The 14,818-nt window shown below is 41.1% G+C and overlaps 1 protein-coding gene across 1 annotated transcript in view; it reads left to right on the top strand.

Annotated features, from left to right (window-relative positions):
* Positions 1-14,388, top strand: part of LOC121555203 (contactin-associated protein-like 5) — a 133,656-nt gene extending 119,268 nt beyond the window's left edge. Inside the window, 8 exon segments of the mRNA XM_045212054.1 lie at positions 3,155-3,373; positions 4,636-4,875; positions 5,689-5,913; positions 7,402-7,535; positions 10,339-10,426; positions 11,073-11,276; positions 11,646-11,720; positions 12,428-14,388. Coding sequence (XP_045067989.1) covers positions 3,155-3,373; positions 4,636-4,875; positions 5,689-5,913; positions 7,402-7,535; positions 10,339-10,426; positions 11,073-11,276; positions 11,646-11,720; positions 12,428-12,669 — 1,427 coding nt within the window. The 3' untranslated portion in view covers positions 12,670-14,388.
* Positions 14,389-14,818: the final 430 nt, after the last annotated feature.

The raw sequence follows: 14,818 nt of genomic DNA, 5'->3' as shown, positions 1-14,818 counted from the left end.
CCCATTCTCATCGACAGGGCTGTAATGGAGCAGGTTGAGAGCTTCAAGTTCCTTGGTGTCCACATCAACAACAAACTAACATGGTCCAAGCACACCAAGACAGTCGTGAAGAGGGCACGACAAAACCTATTCCCCCTAAGGAGACTGAGAAGTCACTACAGAGGGTAGTGCGTACGGCCCAGTACATCACTGGGGCCAAGCTTCCTGCCATCCAGAACCTCTATACCAGGCGGTGTCAGAGGAAGGCCCTAAAAATTGTCAAAGACTCCAGCCACCCTAGTCATAGACTGTTCTCTCTGCTACTGCACAGCAAGTTGCACCAGAGCACCAAGTCTAGTTCCAAGAGGCTTCTAAACAGTTTCTACCCCCAAGCCATAAGACTCCTGATCATCTAATCAAATGGCTACCCAGACTATTTGCATTGCCCCCCCCCCAACCCTCTTTTACGCTGCTGCTACTCTCTGTTTATTCTCTATGCATTGTCACTTTAATAACTCTACCTACATGTACATATTACCCCAATTACCTCGACTAACCGGTGCCCCCAAACATTGACTCGTACCGGTATCCCCTGTATATAGCCTCGCTATTGTTAGTTTTACTGCTGCTCTTTAATTATTTGTTACTTTTATTTCATATTATTTTATATTGTATTTTTGGGTGATTTCTTTTGGTATTCTTTCTTAAAACTGCTTTGTTGGTTAAGGGCTTGTAAGTAAGCATTTCACTGTAAGGTCTACACCTGTTGTATTCGGCGAATGTAACAAACAAAATGTGATTTGATTTGAAGCTGTCAACTTAGTTACAGCGCTATATCATCAAGCTGTCAACATAGCTACATTGCTATATCATCAAGCTGTCAACTTAGTTACAGCGCTTTATCATCAGGCTGTCTACTTAGTTGACAGCGCTATATCATCAGGTTGTCAACTTAGCTACAGCGCTTTATCATCAGGCTGTCAACATAGCTACAGCGCTTTATCATCAAGCTGTCAACTTAGCTACAGCGCTATATCATCAAGCTGTCAACTTAGCTACAGCGCTATATCATCAAGCTGTCAACTTAGCTACAGCGCTTTATCATCAGGCTGTCAACTTAGCTACAGCGCTTTATCATCAGGCTGTCAACCTAGTTACAGCGCTTTATCATCAGGCTGTCAACTTAGTTACAGCGCTTTATCATCAGGCTGTCAACTTAGTTACAGCGCTTTATCATCAGGCTGTCAACTTAGCTACAGCGCTTTATCATCAGGCTGTCAACCTAGTTACAGTGCTTTATCATCAGGCTGTCTACTTAGCTACAGCGCTTTATCATCAGGCTGTCTACTTAGCTACAGCGCTTTATCATCAGGCTGTCTACTTAGCTACAGCGCTTTATCATCAGGCTGTCAACTTAGCTACAGCGCTTTATCATCAGGCTGTCAACCTAGTTACAGTGCTTTATCATCAGGCTGTCTACTTAGCTACAGCGCTTTATCATCAAGCTGTCAACTTAGCTACAGCGCTTTATCATCAGGCTGTCAACTTAGCTACAGCGCTTTATCATCAGGCTGTCAACTTAGCTACAGCGCTATATCATCAGGCTGTCAACTTAGTTACAGTGCTTTATCATCAGGCTGTCAACTTAGCTACAGCGCTTTATCATCAGGCTGTCAACTTAGCTACAGCGCTATATCATCAGGCTGTCAACTTAGTTACAGTGCTTTATCATCAGGCTGTCAACTTAGTTACAGCGCTTTATCATCAGGCTGTCAACTTAGTTACAGTGCTTTATCATCAGGCTGTCTACTTAGCTACAGCGCTTTATCATCAGGCTGTCAACTTAGCTACAGCGCTTTATCATCAGGCTGTCAACTTAGCTACAGCGCTTTATCATCAGGCTGTCAACTTAGTTACAGCGCTTTATCATCAGGCTGTCAACTTAGTTACAGCGCTTTATCATCAAGCTGTCTACTTAGCTACAGCGCTTTATCATCAGGCTGTCAACTTAGCTACAGCGCTTTATCATCAGGCTGTCAACTTAGCTACAGCGCTATATCATCAAGCTGTCAACTTAGTTACAGCGCTTTATCATCAGGCTGTCAACTTAGCTACAACACTATATCATCAAGCTGTCAACTTAGTTACAGCGCTTTATCATCAGGCTGTCAACTTAGCTACAGCGCTTTATCATCAGGCTGTCAACTTAGCTACAGCGCTTTATCATCAGGCTGTCTACTTAGTTACAGCGCTTTATCATCAGGCTGTCAACTTAGCTACAGCGCTTTATCATCAGGCTGTCAACTTAGCTACAGCGCTTTATCATCAGGCTGTCTACTTAGTTACAGTGCTTTATCATCAGGCTGTCAACTTAGTTACAGCGCTTTATCATCAAGCTGTCAACTTAGCTACAGCGCTTTATCATCAGGCTGTCAACTTAGTTACAGCGCTATATCATCAGGCTGTCAACTTAGCTACAGTGCTTTATCATCAGGCTGTCAACTTAGCTACAGCGCTATATCATCAGGCTGTCTACTTAGTTACAGCGCTTTATCATCAGGCTGTCAACTTAGCTACAGCGCTATATCATCAGGCTGTCAACTTAGCTACAACGCTATATCATCAGGCTGTCAACTTAGTTACAGCGCTTTATCATCAGGCTGTCAACTTAGCTACAGCGCTTTATCATCAGGCTGTCAACTTAGTTACAGTGCTTTATCATCAGGCTGTCAACTTAGCTACAACGCTATATCATCAGGCTGTCAACTTAGCTTTGAAAATAAACTTATAATTTCACTAAAAACCAGGTAATCAAATGGAGATCAGAAAATGAGAGAGAGAGAGAGAGAGAGAGAGAGAGAGAGCGAGAGAGAGAGAGCGAGAGAGAGAGAGAGAGAGAGAGAGAGAGAGAGAGAGAGAGAGAGAGAGAGAGAGAGAGAGAGAGAGAGAGAGAGAGAGAGAGAGAGAGAGAGAGAGAGAGAGAGAGAGAGAGAGAGAGAGAGAGAGAGAGAGAAACATTCTCAGTGTTCATTGTGAGGACCTACTTCAAAATCAGCCTGTCTATTGAAGGGGAAATGTAAGAAACTGTTGTCAGCAAAATGGAAATTCAACATGTTTGAAGGATGAGTTCTCTACGACCTGACTGTCAGCTTGTGTCCCTGTTCTGTTCCCTCAGCTCCGTCCGTGGTGACGTTCTCCTTTGACGTGGAAAACGGGCCGGTGGTCCTGGCCATTAAGTCCCACGTGCCCCTGAATGACAGGCAGTGGCACTACGTGAGGGCGGAGCGCAGCGTGAAGGAGGCCTCTCTGCAGGTGGACCAGCTACCCCTGCGCTTCCTGGAAGCTCTGTCTGACCGACACCTCCGCCTCCGGCTCAACAGCCAGCTGTTTGTGGGTAGGACTGGCCTGGCCTCATAGCCTTAGTCTCAGTCTCAACAGTCAGCTGTGTGTTGGTAGGGCTGGCCTTAGTAATGTAATATAACCCCCCTTAGGAAACCATTTATTTCATTAGACAGACTTTAAGAGTGGCCTTTCCTCTGACAGGTTCCACCAGAGATATACTATTGTCTCGGTACAGTTGCTATCTCAGGAGTTACGATATTCTCAAATAGACAGTAGGTCAAAGTATGAATGATCATTATGATTATTTCACAGTCACTTTCTGGTTATACCAAGGCATTACACACATTAATGGGTTTCCTATAAGACATTACCTATAAGCTTTCCCTGAGATTAAACCTTTGGTTGGCCATAAATCTTGATTTGTCATTCAGGCGCGTTACTGTTTCTTCTGCACATAATGTTTGGAAAGGTCTGCCCAACGCTTCATCCTAATAGCTATTCTTCCATATTTGCATATAGTTAGTCTTAATGAGGCCTCTCACACATGAATAGTTCCAGAGTTGTCTGCTTACTGGAATTAAATCAAGGGTTGCAGTAAAGCAGTGGGCTTCTTTAGCCTCTCAGTGAGTTATTATGTATTGTTAGGTTCTGAATAACAATGTAAAAACCGACGGACGACTATTAAAGCTCAAACCAAGTTTATTCACCCACTGGGTCACACAGCAGCATGAGACAAAGACATGTTTCCACCAACACAGATATATATACTCCAATTTAGGTAAACTCCTCCTTCTCTCTAAACCTTACATTGTTTATTGCTAGGCAGGAAGTTAAGTGATGTAAGTAATAAACTGTTCCTTCTCCCTTAACGTGACCTGACCTATCCTCAACCCCATTCCTCTCCAATCCAAAGCTCTCCACCCGTATCAGCGACTGCAATCATGTGATTGCCTCTCCTCTACTCAGTACATTCCAAAGCCCCCTGGCTCCTATCCAACCTTCATTGACCCCACCATATACATTCCTCCTACAGATAACCATTAACTTCTGGTGTATAAACCAGACTATAGTATAACTGATTATTAACAATATTTAAAGTTTAGAAATCTGAACCGATCAGTATCAAGACTAGACTAGAAATGTGTTATAACATTGTTATAGGCATTATGAACTAGTTATAACTTGCATTCCCTTCTCTAAGAGGAACAGCAGCTAGTACTCAGTGGAATATGATGCAATATATACTAGTTATACATCTTTAATAACACTGTAATAAACATATGAACTAGTTATAACCTGTGGTCCCTCCTCCAGGGGGAACGGCGGCCAGGCAGAGGGGCTTCTTGGGCTGCATCAGAACTCTGACTATAAACGGTGTGACCTTTAACCTGGAGGAGCGGGCTAAGATGACCCCAGGAGTGAGCGCTGGCTGCCCCGGCCACTGCAGCGGCTCCAGCAGTCTCTGCCACAACAGAGGGAGGTGCATCGAGAATAACACCGGCTACGTCTGTGACTGCTCCCAGTCTGCCTACGGGGGGCCCTCCTGCAAGGAAGGTGTGCGATGATATGCCCCCCAAAAACTAGATGTAAATGGGTTCACTCATGATATTGTTGTTTAATGAATTATTTAATGGAAAAAAAGACTTAAAACACATAAGAATAGACTTAGATTTCCAAGTAAAAATGGATCAAGTATCTAATGCAGTTGGTACTTGGTACTCGCCCCAGGTCCTCGTCATACTGCATGTATTATACAGTAGAATGATGACATTCATATGCAATCGGTACTGTACAGCTCTCCTCTCCACTCCCGAAAAGTTTCTGGTCTTTTTTTAACCTTACCAGGTTTTAAACCCTCCCAATCTAGAACAAAAATAGCAACTCTTGAGCAAAAAGCTTGATGTATCCACCGCCGCATGTGTTGTATTCTTGGATATGGTTCTTAGCTTATTTTTCTCTGAACCACTGGATACACTTGTACCTGAGCCACTTTCAGATTAAAGAAATTCTTGCCTTCAATCATTCTTAAGGAAAAACGCAATATTGACCTATCTTAACCCTTTTCTGAAGATGCTCCTTTATTTCCAGCATCTGCTCTTGTGTGGGTGGCCTTCCATTATTTATTCTCTTTCCACTAAGTCATTCTATTTCGTCCAATGAAATTGACAGAACGTTTATTCGTCAAGAATGTTTGGGCCAAAACATTTGTACATGTTTATTCTGACTGGTGATTAGGTTAGGGCTAAAAGCAGCTACAACTTATACAATTTTGATTAACATTATTTGCGCTCAACAATTAATCTTATGAATTCAGTGTATTACAGCATGACTACCCTAATGACCCATCCTCTCTCCCTGTCCATGCAGAGGTGTCTGTGTCGTTTGACAGAGAGTCGTCGGTGACCTACACCTTCCAGGAGCCTTTCTCTGTGATGCAGAACAGGAGCTTCCAGGCCTCCAGCGTCTACAGAGAGAACAGCAGGGCCAGAGAGAACATGGCTTTCATCTTCATGACCACACAGAGCCCTGCCATGCTGCTCACTGTCAGCACCTTCAGCCAGCAGTACATAGCAGTCATCCTGGCGCGCAACGGTATGGACACCTCTACTACTCATTTGTCAGTAGTACAAATAATTTAATCTTTTCTGAGGTGTCCATTTACACCTCAGTGCATTTGGTAATGTGAGTGAAATTCAATATGCTTCGAACATATTTCCAGATTTATATTTAGACTCTGACGGGAAGAAGTTTGGACTCCACCAAGGCTTTAGCGAAGGGTGTTATAATGACTCCATAAACTGGCAGAGGGCAACTCTAAATTCAGAATGTAATCTCATTATATGGAAGAGAGTGCTAACTATTGGGCACTATTTATTCCAGCTGAGTATTTTCTCTCATTGTACCACACAGCAAAGAGCTGAAAGAACCACATTGCCTTGCACAACTCTCAACACAAAGAATACCATTTGTTTCATAGAAAGATGGATTTATAATCCCTTCACAAGGATGGAACAAGTAATGTGTCATGTTTAGAATATTTCCATCCATCACATAACAGACAGGAATAAAAAAACGAATTTAACCTTGACAGATCCAAGTTCAGCGACGCGTCTAAGCCTATTCAGCCGCATCCATAACGAAGCCTTGATCACGCACCTTAGACCTCTAATCTGACAGCCGTCCAAGTTGTACAGAAAGCCCACCAGCATCGTGTTGAGTGACGCCCTGTGTTTCTTTAAGTCTTTGCTCTTTTGTTCAATCGGAGCGTGTGGATGAATCACGCCTTTGTAAATATGGGAGGATCAGGAGGACACTTCATCCATGGTAATCTCGGGCACCCGGGCACTGTCAGGGGGGGTTCTCAAACACAACATAAATCCCTTCGCCAACCGAGCTGGAATTGTAATATTGACCCAACTTCACTTGATAATGCAAAGCTCTCTGCCTCTCTGATCTAGTGTGGTGTGTGTGTGTGGGAGGAACATTTGGTGCATATTGACATATTCAACACAGGGCAAAGAGCTTTAGGCTGCTCCAGGATACATATTTATATCTAAAGAGGTAACTGTGGGGGCTTCAATAGAGAAGTCTATTTATATATAAACTGCCAACTCTCTCCATTGTATTTCAGTCATAATGCTATTTTCGTTTATAAGGTTCTCTTAATTCCGAACTCATTTCTATTGATTGATATGCGTGGGGCATTTAATAAATAAATAAAAAAGGTTCTTAGGTGAAGGTGAGGTGAGCCACCTCATGAGATAAATTTAGCTATTTAAATGTTTTTAATTAATTAACAACTCTTGGGACAATCTCATTGGCACAGCTCATGGAAAATGCCTGTATACAAAGAATCAAGGCAATAATGTTTACAAATCACCATGAGGGCAACTGATGGTTATTTCAAAATAAGTTTTCATGTTGGTGCATACTTTAGCCAAAATGGTAACTGGAGATATTTGCACAGTCCTCACATTGACTTCAATGCATGACTTAAACAAGTCCAATAGTCAACAACTTAGGGTAGGTTTCAGATATTTTAATGCATAGTTTTCACCCAGTTTGTGTTGTGGTCTACAGGGAGTCTCCAGATCTGGTACCATCTCCATGTGGACAGGAGGACAGATGTGTTCAGCCCCAGACCCACAAGCCTGGCAGACGGACGCCTCCACCGTATCAGAATCCACCGTGAGGGAAAAGACGTCTACCTACAGGTGAGCAATAGATACATTTACAAAAGGTGTAGATCCTGTACATTGTAATTCCATCACAACATATGGGCAAGTCAATCCTCATTGATTGATTTCATTCTTACTAATAGCCCCCATAAATATTTGTCTAGTGAAGTATTTGCATATGATCTCAGTGATCATTGTCCCAGAGTATGTATTCAACTATTACCCTACGAGGTCCAGAGCCTGCTGGTTTTCTGTTCTACCTGATAATTCATTGCACCCACCTGGTGTCCCAGGTCTAAACCAGTCCCTGATTAGCAACAATGAAAAAATGCAGTGCAACTAGCTTCGAGGTCCATAACAGCAAAACACTAATACTCAGTTAATTAAGAAGAGACATTTAAAAACGTTTTTCTTTTTTCTACTGTTCTACTCTGATTTAGCCACTATCTCCTGTATTCCTGACCCTGAGTTGGCTCTAAAAAAATGTATCCTCCATATTTATTGCTTTGGCTGATAAACACGCCCCTTTTGAACAATTCAGAGTCAAAGATAGATCTAACCCTTGGTTTTCTTCGGAGCTATCTGAGCTCATTCAGATGAGATAATCAGGCCTGGGCCAAAGCAAGGGAAACTGACTCTCTATTGGACTGGCAATCATTCAGACAATTGAGAAACAGATGTACTATCTTGATAAAGAAAGCTAAATCAAGACACCTTTTAAGCTCTTTCTCTGACTCTGCTGGTGTTCCTTCTAAATTTTGGAAAACAGTAAATGCACTGAAGCATACAAATTCATCTTCTTCCCTGCCTAAGCAAGTTCTGTCTGACTCTGGTATCATAACTGAGAAGAATGGGATAAGTCATGCTTTTAATCATCATTTTATCTCGGCAGGCTTTTTATCTGAGAGAAACTGTGGTTTAATTTACCCTGGACAGTCAATCGACTGCTCTTCCCTCTGCCAGCCTCTAGCTGACTCGGCGGTTAACCCGTCAACTTCTAGTGAATCTTTGTTTTCATTTCAACAATTTACTATCTGTGATGTGCTAGATACCTTGCTTAAGATTGATGTAAAAACAAAAATCAACTGGGGCTGATATGCTTGATCCATTTTTGATGCATCTCTCTGATTGCTGAATCATTAAACCATATTCTTAAAGTGACGATTATATCTGGTACTATCTACAAGGTTTGGAAGACAGCCCATGTACTCCCCCTTCACAAAGGTGGTGACCTTTGTGACCTAATTAATTATCGCCCTGTTTCCAAACTTTCTATAGCCTCGCTAAAATATTAGAATCCTTGATTAATTCTCAGCTAAGATCTTTCTTATCTTTGAAATGCATTCTAACTGTACATCAGTCGAGTTTTAGACCAGGTCATAGCACTATCTCTGCTGCATCCCTAGTTATAAATGATGTGGATAACTTTATGGATAAAAGGCAACATTGTGCTGCCCTCTTCACTGACCTGTCAAAGGCTTTCCATACTGTTGATCACTCACTGCTAATTCAGAGGCTTTCCTCAATTGGCCTAGACCAGGCTGCATGTAACTTGTTTAAAAATTACTTGGCAGATAGAACTCAATGTGTATCTACTGATGATGTTAAATCAGGTTTCCTGGATATTACGAAAGGTGTCCCGCAGGGGTCGATTCTGGGTCCTGTACTTTTTACTGTTTACATTAACAACATCGACTTGTCTGTAAGAAAATTGTAACCTGCACTTGTATGCCGATGATACTGTTGTGTATGCTATTGACCCCACGGTTGACCAGGGTCTATCTGAACTACAGTCTACCTTCATTGTGTTACAGAAACACTCTATTGACCGAAAATTAGTACTGAATGCAGGTAAAACTAAATATATGTTGTTCTCTAGAGCGCATAGAAATAACTGATGATTTAAGCATATGTACTTTGGATGGTGTCCATATTGATCGTGTCCCTGCTTACAAATATCTGGGCATGTGGATAGATTAAAAACAGTCTTTTAAAAAGCATATTGATGAGTTAGTTAAGAAGCTGAGAATTAAAGTGGGCTTCTATAGAAATAGGTCCTGCCTCTCGCTAAATAGTAGAAAGCAGATTAATCAGTCGACATTCCTATCAATCCTAGACTAAGGCGATTTCATCTGCCACTTAATTAAAGCTGTGAGTTGCAGTTTATCACAGCGCACTGCGCTTTATTATGGCCGTCAGTTTTAGTACTCATCACTGCATTCTCTACCAGAAAGTTGGTTGGCCATCTTTGATGTCACGTAGGTTGATACATTGCTATGTTTTCATTTATAAAGCTCTTTTACAAAAAGTCCCACTGCACCTAACATCTTTACTAACTTTAGACATACGAGTTACCACACCCGGTCTCAGGGATGGTTAACTCTGGTCTCTACTGAGTTAGGTAAATCAGCTTTTAGTTTTCTTGCACCTTATTTGTGGAACAAACTTCAAAATGTTCTTAAATGTGATGTTTTGGTGCCTCTAGGTCAATTCAGAAAGCTGATTGAGGACCTTATTACTGATGAATGCGTTTGGTTTTCTTTCTGCTAGCATCTTGTATTTATATTTTGATGTGTATATTTTCTGTAATTTATGTAATTCAGGACTCATCTGTAAAAGAGACATCAGGGAGTCTCAGTATGACTCCCTGATAAAATAAAGGTGAAATGTTTTGTTTTTTTACAAATGTATACTGCTATGAAAGTTGGTACTACAGCAAAACTGCAGCCATTTAGATGAAAGAACATGATACTCAATCCATAATGTATTGAAATGTCAAATGGATTTGTAGTTCCTGTAATCCTCATTTATTATTTTATTATTTTTCACTTTCCCCCAGATCGACCAGGACATCCACAGGAAGTACACCCTGTCATCTGATGCAGAGTTGATCTTAATCAGATCCTTGACTTTGGGCAAAGTCATCGGTAAGCCTTCCTATGAAATTATACTGCCATGCAGGGAGCTATTTTAAATAATGAAATGAGGAGAACCATTTAGTGGAACCATACTATAGTGATACTGAAGATGCATGGACTGTGCCATTTAATCAAGTTTAGGTTTTTCACGTGTGCTGTTTTTGACTTAATGTTGAACTGCTCACACCCATTTCCCCAAATGTTCTAACCCTGTCTCAGAATAGCTTTTGTAATCCCAAACTTGCAGATTTAAAGATTTGACCGTCATTGCTGAAGGATAATTATTTTTATATCCCTCACTGCTGTTGCCATAGAAACCTTTATCTTTAATTCAGGAGGGAAAGAAGGCTGAATCTAATACAGGCTGAATAAAGATTCATTGATGGAACCTAAAACGGTGCTGTCAGAAAGCATAGAAAGGTTTTCAACAATAACCTAAACAGAAAGCAAACTCTCTCACCTCCTCTCCCTCGCTTTCCCCCTCTAATGAAGATATATTAAAAATGCTCTGCAAACATATCTTCCCCAATGACTAATTTGTACATCATGAAGTATGTTTTGTTTGTTTTAGTTTTCAAGAGGCCCATTCTCTTGTGGATCACTTTCCAGTGGGAGACTGCAGCTATAACGCTTCAATGTTAATTCTGTATAACAGGAGGTGAGAATTTTGATGAGGAAGTGATGCAGGCAGGATCGATGGGCTTCATTGGCTGCCTGTCATCCGTCCAGTTCAATCACGTGGCTCCACTGAAGGCAGCGCTACTGAACCGTGGCAGCTCATTGGTCAGTGTACGGGGTCACCTGGTGGAGTCTAACTGTGGGGCGCTGGCTGACTCAACAACCTCACACCCACTCTCAGGTATGTGCTGCTGTTGTAAAACACAGTCTCCACTCAGCTAACCTGATAAAACAAGTAAATGAGATCCTTTACTCTGCCACGGCTGTTCAGCTTTCACAGCGGAAGCCATTTGGAGCTATGTGGAATCGACTGTGGATGTTCACAGTCTCGCCTCCGGCTTAAAGCATCATTATTAAGTTTTCAGATGAATCAGGAACGAGTCAACAATGAGCTAATGCCTGCCAGCCTAATGGAACTTTGGTTTTTCATTGTTAACGCAGTTACACAAATAAGTTATCTTCTGCCACATACACCCTGTTGAGGAACATCCATTTGCTGCACAGCTCGTTCACTCATTACTGAAAGTTAATGAATGAGCTTTACTTCCAGATCAAGCTGCGAAACCAAACAAAGATCGGGAGCAGCGTGGTAATGACAGCCGGCGTGAATCGGCAGTAATAGGAGGTTTGTTTCTCTATTTTGTCTTAATTTATTGTTCTGGTGTTAGTATGAAACGAGTCCCAGCTGTCACTTTATTTCACTGTCTTTCTTTCTTTCTTTCTTTCTTTCTTTCTTTCTTTCTTTCTTTCTTTCTTTCTTTCTTTCTTTCTTTCTTTATTTCACTGTCTTTCTTTCTTTCTTTCTTTCGCTCTCGATCACTCTCTCACCTTACAATGGCTGTCACTCTGATTGTTACAGCTGCAATATGTAACTTTTTTGAGCTACCTGACCAAATTCACATAGAAATGTGTGTTGTATATCTGTCATTTTCATTGAAAGCAAGTCTAAGAAGTGGTAGATCTGTTATATGTGCACTATTTCTATGCTTCCCTCTCTTAAGTTTCGTTTTTGCGTCTTCTACTTCCAGTTTTGTATAGCAGCTTCAAACAGCTGAAAATACAATATTTTTGATTATGGAAAATATATTTCACAGCGGTGTAGATGGTACAATGATTCTCTACACTATACTTGCTTGTTTTGTCACATATACTGAAATTAAGTTAACTATTAGAATTTTAGCAACAAGGTAATGGCGCAGCAATTTCTGCATAGTGCATCTTTAAGTCCAGGATAACGTATTTCTAATAAATTGAGAGGTACCATGAAATGAGTCATGACCCCAGCCCCCCTCAGATGTTATAACTAAAATGGCTGCCCTTGCTCCCCCGCAGGTGTGGTGTCTGCAGTGGTCTTTATCACTCTGTGTGTAGTGGCGGTGATGAGTCATTTCCTGTACCAGCACCGGCAGGCCCAGAGAGACGCCAGCATCAAGGAGAAGGAGCACCGAACCAACCTGGAAACACCCTACCGGAGAGAAGCAGCCTACCAGACAGAACTAGCCTATCGGACAGAGCTCCACCTCCATGACAGTCATAGCTCCACCCTCAGGAACAACAGGGAGTACTACATCTGAACACAGTGTCCAGGCAAGCCTTCTAGCCATCGTTGCTTACCTCTCTTCTGTTTTGTCTAGCTGTCTGCACGGGATGAGGCAACCTTTTTCCTCCCTCCTCTGGGGTAGAAATGAAGAATTCCTTCTCCTTTAGGGAACTGTGGGAATATCCTGGTGGGGAATTTCTTCCCATTTCTGTGTAGATACTCCGTAGGACAGGACTTGTAGCTGCAAATATGTTGACCGGTCGGCTCACGAATGCTGGTGATGGGACAGGAAAACAGTGCCGTAATAGATTGAGGCATATGGCTATGGTGCAATGGATTTATCCAATGAAAGAAATGCAAATAGCCTGGAAAGGTTAGACTAGGCAATGTTATGGTAAAAGTAGGCAATGTTATGGGAAAAAGCTACAATGGTGACTCAATGGATGTATATGGCCAAGATTAAACTATCCCACTGTCGCGTGGGGAAGAAATCTCCTGACGCACAGAATCTACACACAGATGCAATGAATCTATTTCAAATACTTAAGAAAAGGGCAAGGTGTTCAACAGGTTTCACATCTGTGCCATTGATGTAATACAGAGGGTCAATACAGAGTGGCTTGCCTTCAGAGGGCAGGGAGACTATTCAGCCACCATTTTGATGGTAATTACAGTACCGCAATGCAGTGCGCTGGGGATGGTTGAAAAGGCTCAATGCAAAGGCCATCTTAGATAACATAATATTAAATAACACGTTAGAGTAAGACAAGTATTGTTTAATTAAGATGAAATTTACTAAATCTACAACAACAACAAAAAATATGAATCCCTAAATAAAGCCATTTAAAAATGACATCAATACAAGAGACAGGTGCCTGGACCGGTTTCCTACATTATTCTTTGAAAGTTTGATTGAATATCATTGTTCTTTTCTGCCCAATGTTCTTGAGGTTTCTAAGCAGTAGGCTAGGCTACTTTGTATTGCTGCAAGGAAGGGAATGTAAAACGAACCCAGCTAACTGGAACATCTGCTACCTGTCCCCTAGCAAGAGAACCAACCCATCACATCCCACTCAAGTGGCTGCCGGCCAAGGTGTTAGAAGAGTCTTCAAAGAGCTGCCATATACAAAGCTTTAGTTGTTCTTCATGTTCTCCTGAGCTCTTTATATTTTCTTTGTATTTTTCATTGTTTCGTTTTGATTGTTTCCATTTGTTCTGTCACACCTTTGATCCTGGTCATGCATTTGTGACAATTTTTATATCTTATTTTTTATTTGAAGTTTTTAATTCATTGCTTAAGTACTGATTGTCAACAGTATCCCTGTGTTAGATCTACATTATAAGGTGATTAGTATTTACTGGATGATGGATGTTAATGCTTAGCTTAGTTTTATTTTCCTCCTACAATTAAGTGGGAAAGGATCATCAGCACTAAGTGCAAAATAACCCAGTTTGACAGTTTATAAACAACAAAATCAGAGAATGAAAATGCATACGCTAAACTCTTTCATGAGCAACAAGTCATACACACCCACCATCACAAAATAATAAGATTGGCAGAAGTATTGCCTGAAAACATTTTTCTTTCAAATTAAAGTGTCCTTGACAGCAAGTTATAATTAACCTCTGAGACTCCTATTTGTACTTGTTGATATTGTGATTACTTTGAGTGCCAATTTTGTATGGCTATAATTGTACAGGTATATTATGAATATATGTTTAATAAAACCAAACATTCTTTTTTGAAAAATAACGATATTTTCCAGATGTTTTATCTCAACCGTTCTCTTTCTTCTTTTCTCTGAAACTCTGTCACACACGTTTGTTTTTGGGCTTTGAATACAGTATATGTATTTGTGTTTGTTTGTACATGTGTGTATAAGCATGTATAGACTAAAGAGGGTGGTGCTGTGTATTCTGATAAAGTAGAAACATTCATTATGTGGTGTGAAACTGCGTCCCGTCTTCCTCCAAACGTTGTTATGGTAAATGTGGTACAAAATGGAATCTGACCTAATTAAATCACAAAGCCAGGACATTGAATTGCTTCGAGTCAGAACTACAGGTGTGGAACATTTTATTGCCTCTTTTTTTTGCGACCACATGTTTATTTATTTTGTAATATTTTGGTTGTGGGGGGTGGGGGTGGGGTTTACAGGTACAATATACAAATTCATATAATT

This window comes from Coregonus clupeaformis, chromosome 40 (assembly GCF_020615455.1).
Source record: "Coregonus clupeaformis isolate EN_2021a chromosome 40, ASM2061545v1, whole genome shotgun sequence".
NCBI lineage: Eukaryota > Metazoa > Chordata > Actinopteri > Salmoniformes > Salmonidae > Coregonus > Coregonus clupeaformis.
This window is presented reverse-complemented; position numbering and strand designations above follow the sequence as displayed.